This window comes from Melitaea cinxia, chromosome 15 (assembly GCF_905220565.1).
Source record: "Melitaea cinxia chromosome 15, ilMelCinx1.1, whole genome shotgun sequence".
Classification (NCBI taxonomy): domain Eukaryota; kingdom Metazoa; phylum Arthropoda; class Insecta; order Lepidoptera; family Nymphalidae; genus Melitaea; species Melitaea cinxia.
Genome location: NC_059408.1, coordinates 1,512,433 through 1,524,986, shown reverse-complemented (window position 1 = coordinate 1,524,986; position 12,554 = coordinate 1,512,433). Strand labels below are relative to the sequence as shown.

The window sequence follows — 12,554 nt, the reverse complement described above, 5'->3', positions numbered from 1 at the left end:
ACATTTACTTTTGACATTAGAATGGCAGAATCCATAGTAGGATCCGACATATCTATAGCCTATAGTAATGTATCGATAATTGTTAATATTCGATTTTGTTTGTATGTAAAAATTCTACTTTCTTTATCAATATTTGCTTTAATTTCAAATAGGTTTAGTTATTTTAGTACATGACAATGTACTTAAATTTATAATTATAGTTGAAAAAAAAACACAGTAGAAAATTTGTCATTTCATTTAACGAGCAATACGCAAGCAAGCGATTAATTGAATACGAAAATGCTGTTTTCATTAATCAAATTATGAAAGTCAAACTTTAAGTTACGTTTTATTTAATTTTGTAAAAAAAATCGTAAATGTTAACTACTACCAATTTTTTTTTGTAGATTTCAAGAAGAAATTGATTCTTCTACAATTGTTGTACTACTTTCAGTACCTACCATGGAGCATTCTCTCTATGCTCCATCGTACCTATTATACTTTCACACATCCCTATCTATTATCAAGTCAAATGTCAATGATTCATTTTTCATTTCAATATCAAATTGTCAACAAATAATATCGAAGAAGATTACACTTGTTTTATTTACGATACTTTTATTAGATAATTCAATAAATATTACAATTACTTAACTTAATAAAGAAAATAACTTTGCAAGTATTGTGACATCTACTCTTTAAGTGTATCGTTTTAGTATTTTTTATAAATATTTTCTCATACAATGGCTACAGATTTAAGTGCTAGTTTCAACGAACAATATATCAACATAAACACTAAACTAAAAAAGTAATAAATATATATATATTTTTTATTTGTATGACAAAACATAATGACAATAATACTTAGCCAAAATGATATAGCGATATAATTTTCAGGAGGTTCATGAGGAAGCCGAATATATCTGAAGCAACTAACGAGTTCATAGCTCTCGCGATACAGTGCGAGAATTCTGAACAACCTGCATTCGCGGGGCAGACGTATATAGGAGCTGCCAAATGCGAAGCTTCAGCCGGAAACTTTCTGGGTGAGGCTGAGCAGTATATTGCAGCTGCTAGGCAATTTATGAAAGCTGAAAAAAAGTTAGCTGCATTAAAATTTTATAGCCCGGATAGAGAAAACTTGGAGGTAATTTGAAATCTATTTAATGCTTGTTGTTATCATTCCAATTACAATTGCTTTCTTAACTTTTAAATGGCTATAAAGTCAAATATAATATAAGATATATTAATTTTTTTTATCTTCTTTAAATATATTTTTTAAAAAAGTTACAATTCTTTCTATTAATGTTGTAATCATTATAATGGAACCATTGCAAGCCAACACTACAAATATATTGTTATCACTTCAGCCTATCGCAGTCTACTGGACATAGGGTCCCCCAAGTTCGTGTCAGACTTATAATTATATATGACGTGTAATTTATATATATATATATTAAAATTTTACATTTCAACATAGTAATTTTATTTTTGTATGTTAAATTGTGGAAAAGTGGCCTTAACTAGTTTTAAAAATTACCACTTGAGACATTTTCATAAATAAATAAAATAATAAAATTGTAATTTAATTTCAGGCAGCGATAGGTTGCTACATGCAAGCATTTAGTAAATATCCTGAGAAGTCTCCTATCCGTGTATCCATATTATTAGAATTGGCTAAAGAACTAGTAGAATTGGATCAAAAACTTGAAGCCTTAGCTTATTATGAGCAAGCTGTGGATATAATTGAAGATAGTACTATGAAACTGATGTTAATGAAGAACTTGGTTAACTTACTCATTGAATGTGGTAAATAAATTATTAGTATATATCTTCAACAAACGTCTTGTTCGTATATATAACATAAGTGAGCACCTGTCTTTTAAGTCGCAGCCGGTTAATATAGGTGGTATTATTTTCTCATTATCTCTCAATTTAAAGTTTCAATTTATGATCTTATAATTTTTGTTTGTAACTCTCAGCATTATTTTCGAAACAATCTTAATTTTTAATTCTATTTTATTTTTAATAATAATAATAATAATAAAAGTAGTAATAAGTTGTTGAACTTTCATGATAAAAACAGTATAAAGATATATTTATATTCTAGGCAAATATGATATAGCTTTGGAGACAGCTAACAAAATTTGTGATTCCAATTTCCATATACCTGAAGGTGTACTGACCGAGTAAGTTATATACTATAGATTTGCTTTTAAAAAACAATTCAATGTGACAGTTGTTTTTTTTTTTTTGTTAGTTTTGTATCACAATAAGTAAGCAGCCTAGTATTTTAACCTATATTTTTTTCGCGATTTTTTTTAGCTTTATTTAAAACAAATTTTTTCTGACAATGATAAAAAAAAGAATTATCAAATTTGGTGTAAATGTTCGTAATATACGCGTGTACATTCAGGAGAATCATTTTCATTTATCAAGGTTTATATGTTGGTTCATTCCTCATTTTTAGAATACAAGTAAGCAGAGTCCTATTGGTCCTTCTTGTTAAACCAGATGAGGATTCAAAATCAGAATCTCTGAAACAGTTGTTAGATCATTTGCTACATGATGAAGATACTGAAGGTAACAAAGTGTAAATGTACTTTTAAAGGCGAAGCTCATATTGAAATACTTTATTTTAGAAATTCAATGATTTCTGCACTATTGCCAACAGTAAAAATCGTACAAAAATAAACATAATAAAAAAATAAATTAATTAACAAGATCATACTTTGCAATATAAATTATAAACTGTATTTTTTTCTATAGTATTATAGCCTATATTTAGGCGTATTCACAATGAGAAACCTATTGTGTGTATAAGTAGTTTGTTGTCTCTTTTTATTTAACTAAAATGCTTAGAACTCATATAATTGTGTTTTTTCAGCAATTCCATTCAACATAGATTTGCGATTAAAACTTCAATCAATAATTATCTCAAGCAGCAGCATGGATCAACAATCTCTCATTAGCATTGCGGCAGACACTAAACCATTCCTTACTATGCAACAAAGAAATCTCCTGGAAACGCTGATCGTTGAGAAAAAGAGTGATTAAGATAATTCTATTTTGATTTATTATAGATATATTTATGGAGTACAGTATTTTTTTTTTTTATGAAGAAAGCTTTTTGCGTTGTACTTATTTCATATATTATTTGGTATTGTATATTATACTAGCTGTGCCCAAGACTTCATTTGCAATCGTCGTCCCTTCCAGTCGCACTTATAAGATAAAATATGTACACTAATGTTTTGTAAATTCTTGGTTAAAGTAATTAAATAATTCTTCGTTTAAATTAATAGTTATAATTAGTTAAATTAATTAATTCTTCGTTTGGGTTCTATGCACTTTTTGTTAAGAGGTGGGAGGGGGGGGGTCGATGTGTGACAAAAGGGTGGGCAAAGGTTCAAAATTTTGCGACATCACATTTCTACTAGGTGGTAGGAATCATAAATGTGACCATGTGACAAGGACGGTGGAGGGGTCTCGAAATCGTGAATTACGTGACGTAATTAATGGATGGTCTCTAATGGTTATCGGAAAACATTAATGAATTTACAATTTAATTGTAAATTACACATTTTAAGTTTCATCCCTTCTAACAAGAAAAGTGGTCAAATAAAAGGATAAAAAGTTCATATTGATTGATCAGTGTCATATTGTTTAAACTTAAATAAATGCAAACTGATCATTAATTATCATTATTGGGCCTTTCATTAAGTAATTTTGTTGTCATGTGCGGTTTAGATGGACAAAAAGAAAATACATTGTTGGCTTCTGTATTTACTAGAATATCTTCCAAAATAATTTTTTAAATATCTTGAATGTATAGGTAGGTATATTTTTATTTCCCCCATCATCTCAATTACCATTTCCTTTGCCCTAAGGTTGCCTAGAAGAGATCGCTTTTTAGCAATATGGCCGCCTTTTGTACCTAATGAATATATTATTAAATTTTTCTTTCTTTGCTATATGTAATTTGTTTTTGGTGTACAATAAAATGTATTATTATTGTTATTAGAATAAGACAAACAATTTTGAAATTCAATATAACACCTGTATGCTTTAAATCATTAAATAAATAATAATTAAATATTTTTGTCACTTAATAATGCGAAACCAAATAAAAGACAGATCTTATTTTGCCCTTTTATTCCAGTACCTTTTTTTTCTGCTTTATAGGCTTTTTTTCCTTGTATTTTTATTAAAATACATCTCGTTCAATAATTATTTAACATAAAAGTTTATTGATTGATTTTTATCTATGTCAATACTACTTATATCTGCATCATTTTTAATTACGTCAGCCGTGGGTGTTGCCACAGCAACGGCGATTATGTTACCAAAATTGACTTCCTTATCAATCACTTTATTGTCAATGTTGAGCTCATTGCCAAAGTCGGCAGCTACATCAACAATTTCATTCTGTTTAGAATGTGTCCACATTTCATCAAACTCATCTTCCTCAGCACTACTGTCACTATTTATTTTTTTATTGTCACTGGTTTTTTGCCAGACATATTCAAATGGATATTTAACATTCCTGTTGTCATCTGGGGCTATTTCGAAACGTGATGACAAAGAGTTGTAGAAAGTATGAACACCTTCAAGCATATTAATATCAACCTCGGCAAAGCCAGTTATAGATTTGAACAGGTCTTCAGCACTTTTGACATCTGGTACACCTTTCTTTTCGAAGAACTGTAAGTGAAATTTATAATTAACACTTAAATAGAAAAAAACTTCATTAATATAATAGGAACTTGAGTATCTAAAGTTGGTGTACATATTTAAATTATTGTTAGTTTCACTCTTTATTGACCAATAGTTTACAAAAAATAAACTGTTTGAACAAGAGGCAGACTTAAAATGCCTAACATACTGTAAGTACAGTATTGTTCGAATTAATGTGAACACAAATGATAATTTGAAAAAATCAACATTTATTAGTCATAAGACAAAAAAAATAGAGAAATGAATACAATTTAAATTGTTTTAATAGAAAATGTGTCCCCCTTTGGCTTTTATAACTTCTTCAACACGTTTTGGCATGGAATCGACAAGTTTTTTACAGTTTTCTTTTATTTGCTGGTCTCGAAACCATGTATGGATTACAGCCTCAATTAGTTTTGTTTTTGTTGTGCAATCCATTTTACGAAGTCTAGCTTTTACAATAGCCCACAGATTTTCAATGGGATTAAGGTCCGGCGAGTTCCCTGGCCATTCAAGGCATGATATATTGTTGTCCTTGAAATATTTCTTCATGATCTTGGACACGTGGCATGGAGCCGAATCTTGTTGAAAAACTTCTTGACCGTTAGCATCAACTTTTCTTAGTTCAACTTCCAATCTTTGTTCTAGCAAGTCTCTGTATTTTTGCGAGTTCATCATCCCTTCAATTGGCACAAGGCATCCGGTACCTTTATAAGAAAAGCAGCCCCAAAACATCTTCTTTAATGGATGTTTAACAGCTTGATCAATATGAGCTGCCGTAATCTTTTCGTTGTCACTTTTTCTAACGAAACGAGATCGCTGTCCTTGTACCAAAAAATGGCTCTTATCTGAGAACAACACTTTTCTCCAATCTTCAACAGTCCAGCTCACATATTTCTTTGCCCAATCATATCGTTTTTTCATCATAGCAGCAGTCAGTAACTGTTTTTTTTGAGGTCTAATTGTTTTTCTTCCCCCTTCAATGAGTCGTTTTCGTACGGTGGAGTCATGAATAATAACTCCAGCGTGTGCTAAGTCTTGCTGAAGGTCTTGGCTGGTTTTCCTAGGGTTTAATTTACTTTCTCTAATTAAAAAAACTTCGTCCCTTGCTGTTGTCTTTCTTTTCCTTCCACATTTCCCTTTTCTGTTTACTTCAATCGTCCCAGTGTCCCTTTTCTGTTGCAAAATTTTGTTGACAGCTCCTAAACTTACACCACACTCCTTGGCAATATCTCTTTGAGTCATGGAGGTGTGTTCATTCAAAGTCACAATTTTAGTACGCTTTTTGGGAGTAATATCCATCTTCACAAATAAAAAGCAAATAAAGCCTTAGTTCACTCAAAATACAATAATTCGCAAAAACAACAAATGCAACGCGTCTGTACCTTGTTATATGCTATTACTTACTGACCAATTACTGACTGACAAAACAGTAAAACAAAATGGCCGCTCCTTTGACATAAAAGTATTGCCAACTGTGAAAAAAAGTTAAATTGTGAAAAATGTTGATGTGTTCACGTTAATTCGAACAATACTGTAATATGTAAAAGTTTTATACTCACATTGACAATATTCTGACAATCTTTCAGTAAGAATTCTAGTCCATTAGGATGATCAGGTTGCACGGACTGGGAGACGTCAATAAACCAACACTTGTTTTCCCACCAAAGAATATTATATTCGGACAAATCAGCGTGAACTAAATGCCCCACATTGTATAACTTGTGCATAGCATCTACAATTTCATCGTACACACTCTCCCATTTATCAGGCTTAAGAATGACATCCTTTAGTTTGGGAGCACGTTTACTGTCCTTCCCAATAAATGACATAACAAGAATATGCTTCTTCAAGCAAATTACTTCAGGGCAGTTCAATCCAATCTTTTGTAATCTCATTAAGTTATGCATTTCTTTCTCAGCCCACATATGTACTACTTTCCTAGGATTCTGTTTAGAAAATCTATCTTTAAATCGGTAATCAGCTTCAATATATTTATCACGAGTTTTGAACTCATTCAGAGTGGTCTTAAAGACCTTAATTGCACATTCTTTTGGTAACACCATCTCTGGATAGGACTGGTCACTGTTAGCGTGTAATACAACTGATTCCTTTCCAGTTGATATGACTCCATTGATGTCTTCTAGCATCCCTTTATTAATAAGTTTGTAAAGAATAAGTCTCGTGGGCTCATCAAGCCCCAACACGGCAGTCTCTTGGCTTGCTTTCCTGTCCAACATCTTGTGCTTACGAGCTTGGTTAACTCTAGTATGTTCCTTTAAATGATTGAACACTGAATTGGAAAGTTTCATGTCGAATCCAGCGCCGTCACCTGTACACACTTCAGGAGGAAATGCCATGACTTTGCAAGCGTTTCTTCTACCATTTATAACACTGTCGTGTTTGGTGACTATTTCACCATCTTTCATAATGTACCCGCGTTTAGGTAGACTTGCGAATTCTTTCTCATTTGTTTCGAATCGATCCCAATCTTTTTTAGACGAGAAGCCAGGGTCCTCGTCGTCAGATTCAGAATCGTACACCAGGTGTTCAGGGATATTGCGATAATTGTCTAAAGATACGGATACCTTTGCAACTCCATTTTTCTTTTTTTCGACCCTTTTTATTTCATCATCGTATTCTTTGTCGAACTGACATTGCAAAACTTTCGCAATAATAGCATCTGAGTCGCAATATTCTTTCACATTCGATTCATCGATCTGCTTAAGAATTTCAGGTTGGAGATCCACAGACTCTTTGCTGACATGGGAAACTGATATTTGTTCAGCAAACTTTAACTCCTCTTTAACCTGCAGTCCCTTAGCGTATTCCTCCGACATAATTTCTGATAAATTCTGTACATCTGTCGACGCTGAGACTTTCTTCCATGGATTCGACATTTTGTGTAAATTAAAACTATATCACAGCTTTTAAATAGTTTTTAAAATAAATATATCTTAATAAGTCTAATTAAAAAAAATAATTTCACAATATTATTTATAATACCCACAGACCACATAAAGTCAAATAGTCAATGTAGTATGTACTCTTTCTGTGCCACAGACGAATCATAGATAATACATGATAAATGATAATACAATACACTTCATTATACATTAAACATATACTCTTTGCAGTAAACTAGCTAAGATGAATGATGTGATATCAAATACCTAATATATTTATGGTGGTATCTTGATATCTTCATAATTTGACAATATTATGTCCAATAAGAATCTGTTACCTATCTCTACTGCACCGACCAATTAATCTCCTTCGTGTGTTCTCCACTCTACGTGACATTGGCGGAATCAACCGTGCTACTTTGGCACAACTGAAAGCCATTAAACCAATCAATCAATCAATCAATTACTATCTAGGGGTTTTACCTATATACATGTACATTTCTACTTCTTAAATTTACAAAAGTTCAACAACAGATAAATAAAAAGAAATTGAATATTTGAATGAAATTTATATGTAAACTGGTCGTACCAACTCATAAACTTTTGTGGACTCTTGCACAACAGTTTGCTGAGGATCGTGATATAATCAAATGCTTGATTTTATAAAGGACATACAGCTAGAGACCATGTATGAAAATATTACTTTGTTAGTTAAATTTCAAACTAATACTTATATCTTTAAACTGAAAGTTAAATGGAAAAACCAGTTCTATTTTAAGATACTTTTTCGATCCTTTCTAGAGAAACTAGCCCAAAAGACAACATATAAAAATTCATTTGTTGTCGCTCCTAGTTTATAATTTTTTTTTTAATACTTAAATAGATTGTTATTCAGACTGTATCATCCTACTGCTAAGTATTGGGCCAGTATACTGGCATAAGCGTCCTTCTCCGTGTAGGAGAAAGATCGAACTTCGTGTAGGAGAAAGATCGAGCTTTGTGTAGGAGAAAGATCGAGCTTCGTGTAGGAGAAAGATCGAGCTTCGTGTAGGAGAAAGATCGAGCTTCGTGTAGGAAAAGATCGAGCTTCGTGTAGGAGAAAGATCGAGCTTCGTGTAGGAGAAAGATCGAGCTTCGTGTAGGAGAAAGATCGAGCTTCGTGTAGGAGAAAGATCGAGCTTCGTGTAGGAGAAAGATCGAGCTTCGTGTAGGAGAAAGATCGAGCTTCGTGTAGGAGAAAGATCGAGCTTCATGTAGGAGAAAGATCGAGCTTAATCCATTATGCTAATGCACTGCGGGATGGCGGATACTTTCTCTATTATGACTTATGAGTAACGATGGCTATCAGGTGTCTATGATAACAACCGGGACCGATGGCCTTAATATGCTTCGAGCCATAGTGGGGAACAAATACAAATATCCATCGCGAGCGGGAATCGAATTCGCAAAAAGTTTAAGCGCGTACATGGCACACGCTTCGCTACTCCAAAGCGGTTGTTGAGCGAGTGACTTACACATGAGCATTTCCATCCGGAGTAATGGAAGATGCTACTATGAACTTTTATAAAACGAGGCAGGTTTCGTGAATTGTAGATTGTTTCGGTGACAGGTGGTCGTCATTAGCGTGATGTTGATCTTGAGGATAAGGTTTGATTCGAGTATTTTACGTTGATAAATTCCGATAATTCCGGTACATATTTATTAGTATTGGGACTAGAAACCGAAGTTTGGGCTACATTTTAGGGCTGAAACTTCAGTTACATTTAAATATGAAAAAGATGTGCCTAATGAAGTCTTGTTTTTGGTCTAAACAGTTCTTCTAAACTTTCAATTTTGATTGCTTTAGCAAAATATATTAACTATTTATTAAAAAAAATCTATACTAAAATATTATAAAGCTGAAGTTTGTTTGAACGCACTAATCTCAAGAACTATTGGTCCAATTTAAAAATTCTTTCAGTGTTAGGTAGCCCATTTATCGAGGAAGGTTATGGGCTATTTTTCAACTGAGGTAGGGCACAGCAGGAATTTCCTGCTCAAAATATGGAGCAGCCCGACTGGGGTAGTACCTCGACCTTACAGAAGACCACAGCTAAATAATACTGTTTTCAAGCAGTATTGTGTTCCTGTTGGTGAGTAAGGTGACCAGAGCTCCTGGGGGGATTGGGGATTGGGTCGGCAACGCGCTTACGATGCTTCTGGTGTTGCAGGCGTCTATAAGCTACGGTAATCGCTTACGATCAGGTGAGCCGTACGCTTGTTTGCCGACCTAGTGACATAAAAAATCCAACACAACTTCCAAAAAAGGAGGAGGTTTTCAATTCGACTGTATTTTTTTTTTATGTATGTTAAATCAGTACTTTTGACCGGGTGGACGGATTTCGACAAATTTTTTTTAATCGAAAGGTGGTGTGTGTCAATCGGTCCCATTTAAATTTATTTGAGATCTAACAATAACTTTTCGAGTTATATCTAATAATGCGTTTTTACTTGACGCTTTTTTCGTCGACCTACGTTGTATAACTACCTACCGCATAACTATCTACTGGATGTACCGATTTTAATAATTCTTTTTTTGTTGTAAATTCCGTAATAACTTTTTACTGGGTGTACCGATTTTGATAATTTTTAATTAAATCGAAAGCTGATGTTTATCATGTGGTTACATATAAATTTTATCGAGATCTGATAACTACTTTGTGAGTAATCTTTGATAACGCGTAGTTATTTGACTATTTTTTCGTCGATCTACGTTGTATTACTCGTTGATGTAATTGAAGTCGGTTTTTTTTTTCGTTAGCAAGCAAACACAATTAGTTCAAATTATCTCGTGTGAAACTGCGGGGTACAGTTGGTATATTATATTACTAAGGGCCTGTTGCACCAGTTGCGGATAGTTTAATCTGGAAATAGAGTTTAATAGCAGGAGAGAACCTGTTTCTCTTCAATTACAACTTTAAGATTCACGTTTGAGAATAGAAATATTTCGTAATATAGTGGAATTTGATGGTAAAAAAAATGTCAAAAATCTGTTACATAAGACTTCATACAGACCATGGTTACACGAGTAATGAAACAGATTATAACTTTCTTACAAAAATAGTTGGAAGTATACACGACAAATCTTTATAATCTTAGAAAACTAATAATAAAATTTAAGTTAGTAATTATTAGAAATTAATGTTGTTAAAAAATTATTTTTCGTTAAACTAAAATGTCACTGTAGGATGGGTACAAAGACAAATTTGTGTTCAGTGCACCTAAAGACAATATAAAAAATAAATTTAAAATATGATAGTCCAAGAATCTATTTAAGATATAAGTAATAGGAAAAAGGATATACAAAAATAAAATTGAAAATTAAAATTAAAAACAAACACCATTGGTTTTAATATTTTTATTTACATCCTAATGTTCATTTTGCGGCCTTCCTGCCAGACTTGACAGTCGCTTGCTGTGCCTTAAGAACCTTGACAATCTTCTGTTCTTCAATTAAGAAAGCTCTGACTATGCGTTGTTTAACGCACTTATGGCAGAGAACTCCACCGTACACTCTCTTGACGGTCTTTTTCCGGTAGCAAAGTCTTGATCGCTCAGCGGGCCTGGCGGGCTGGATGCCTCTGAGTTTGCTTTTACACTGTCCACATCTCGGAATCTTCTTGGGCTTCTTGACGTACTGATAGACCAGACGTCCTCCAGGAGTCCTTACACTGCAATCATTTAAGAGTATTTATAGTACATATAATTTTTTTTTTTCAAAATGATGTATGCTCGACTATATTTACTAAGCACTTGACCAGCCAGACTTTCCTTCATGTACATTCATTTATAGTTAAGCATTGCATGTCATTAATTGCAGCAAAATTAGTGATCAGTTCCAATTTATTATTTGTCTGTACAATAGAATACATTATTTGGGTTATTCTTTCATTATTTGGGAACCATCATTTTGAAGTTAAATAGTCGAAATTATGTCAATAAACGGTCAAATTTTGAGCTTAATTCGACGGTTCTTAATCTAAAACCTTACCGAAATATAGTTTTAACATAAATCCAACATTAATCATGTGCAATTTACTAGAGAAGTAAGTAAAATCATGAATATGTAGTCTTATCCTATAAAGTGGTTGTAAATCTATAAAATCTATTATAATAACTAAGTATAATTATATAAATGTTAATTTTTATGATTAAGAGGTGAAATTCAGTATCATATAACCATTTCACCTTTTTCATTGGATACTGTCAGTTTTTGTATTTATCATTAAATTACTATCAACAACAAGATCATACTAAAATTTACGATGATTTACAAACGAATACATGAGATTCACTTTGTTGACTAAAGATCAGCATACAAGATTAAAACAATTTTATACAATGCAGATTAGTTTTATAGAGGGTAACGATGATAGTAAAAGTTCATGAAACGTTTTCAAATCCCCATTTTATTTATAAAAGAAGTGGATGAAAGAAGAGTATGAAGCCCATAATTTAAGGTTAGGTTTATGCACATATCACATTCTTATAATTTTTGTACAAAGATTTTCTGAACAATATAGACAAAATGAATAAGAGCACAGTCATTTATAAGTTTTGACTAATAAACTCACATTCTCCTCTGGTTAGACTTGGTGTTGTACGACAAACGTCGCCTAAATGTAAGGCGCTGTACCATTTTGAAGCTGAAATATAAAACAAATTATGTGTAACAGGCACTGAGCTTAACAAATCACCATAGCACCGGCGATATTTTAAATTATTAAAGCACGATTTAAATAGATTTCTTTGTACTCGCACAAATTCCGTACCTTTTTGACAGCTGTTAACAAGAAAAGAATAACAACAAGTTTTCTATGGCAACAATTCTGTTATTTTTTTAGATATTGCAATTTTAAAAAGGCATCGAATTAAGAAAGTTTTTAATTTGTATAAAATATATATCTAATTATG

The 12,554-nt window shown here is 32.4% G+C and overlaps 3 protein-coding genes across 3 annotated transcripts; 1 reads left to right on the top strand and 2 right to left on the bottom strand.

The window, feature by feature from the left end:
* Positions 1-686: 686 nt before the first annotated feature.
* LOC123660344 (40-kDa huntingtin-associated protein) lies at positions 687-3,075 on the top strand. Its single transcript, XM_045595444.1, has 6 exons — positions 687-787; positions 877-1,126; positions 1,575-1,788; positions 2,090-2,168; positions 2,450-2,562; positions 2,867-3,075. The coding sequence occupies exons 1-6, from the start codon at positions 723-725 to the stop codon at positions 3,034-3,036; spliced, it is 891 nt and encodes a 296-aa protein (XP_045451400.1). The 5' UTR covers positions 687-722; the 3' UTR covers positions 3,037-3,075.
* Positions 3,076-4,025: 950 nt separating this feature from the next.
* LOC123660541 (serine/threonine-protein kinase RIO3) lies at positions 4,026-7,675 on the bottom strand. The gene is made up of 2 exons (XM_045595598.1): positions 6,258-7,675; positions 4,026-4,683 (listed from the first exon to the last, which is right to left on the bottom strand). Exons 1-2 carry the CDS (start codon positions 7,593-7,595, stop codon positions 4,210-4,212), a joined length of 1,812 nt encoding a protein of 603 aa, XP_045451554.1. The 5' UTR covers positions 7,596-7,675; the 3' UTR covers positions 4,026-4,209.
* Positions 7,676-10,983: 3,308 nt separating this feature from the next.
* LOC123660542 (60S ribosomal protein L34-like) lies at positions 10,984-12,286 on the bottom strand. The gene is made up of 2 exons (XM_045595599.1): positions 12,215-12,286; positions 10,984-11,311 (listed from the first exon to the last, which is right to left on the bottom strand). Exons 1-2 carry the CDS (start codon positions 12,277-12,279, stop codon positions 11,017-11,019), a joined length of 360 nt encoding a protein of 119 aa, XP_045451555.1. The 5' UTR covers positions 12,280-12,286; the 3' UTR covers positions 10,984-11,016.
* Between the last annotated feature and the right edge of the window lie 268 nt (positions 12,287-12,554).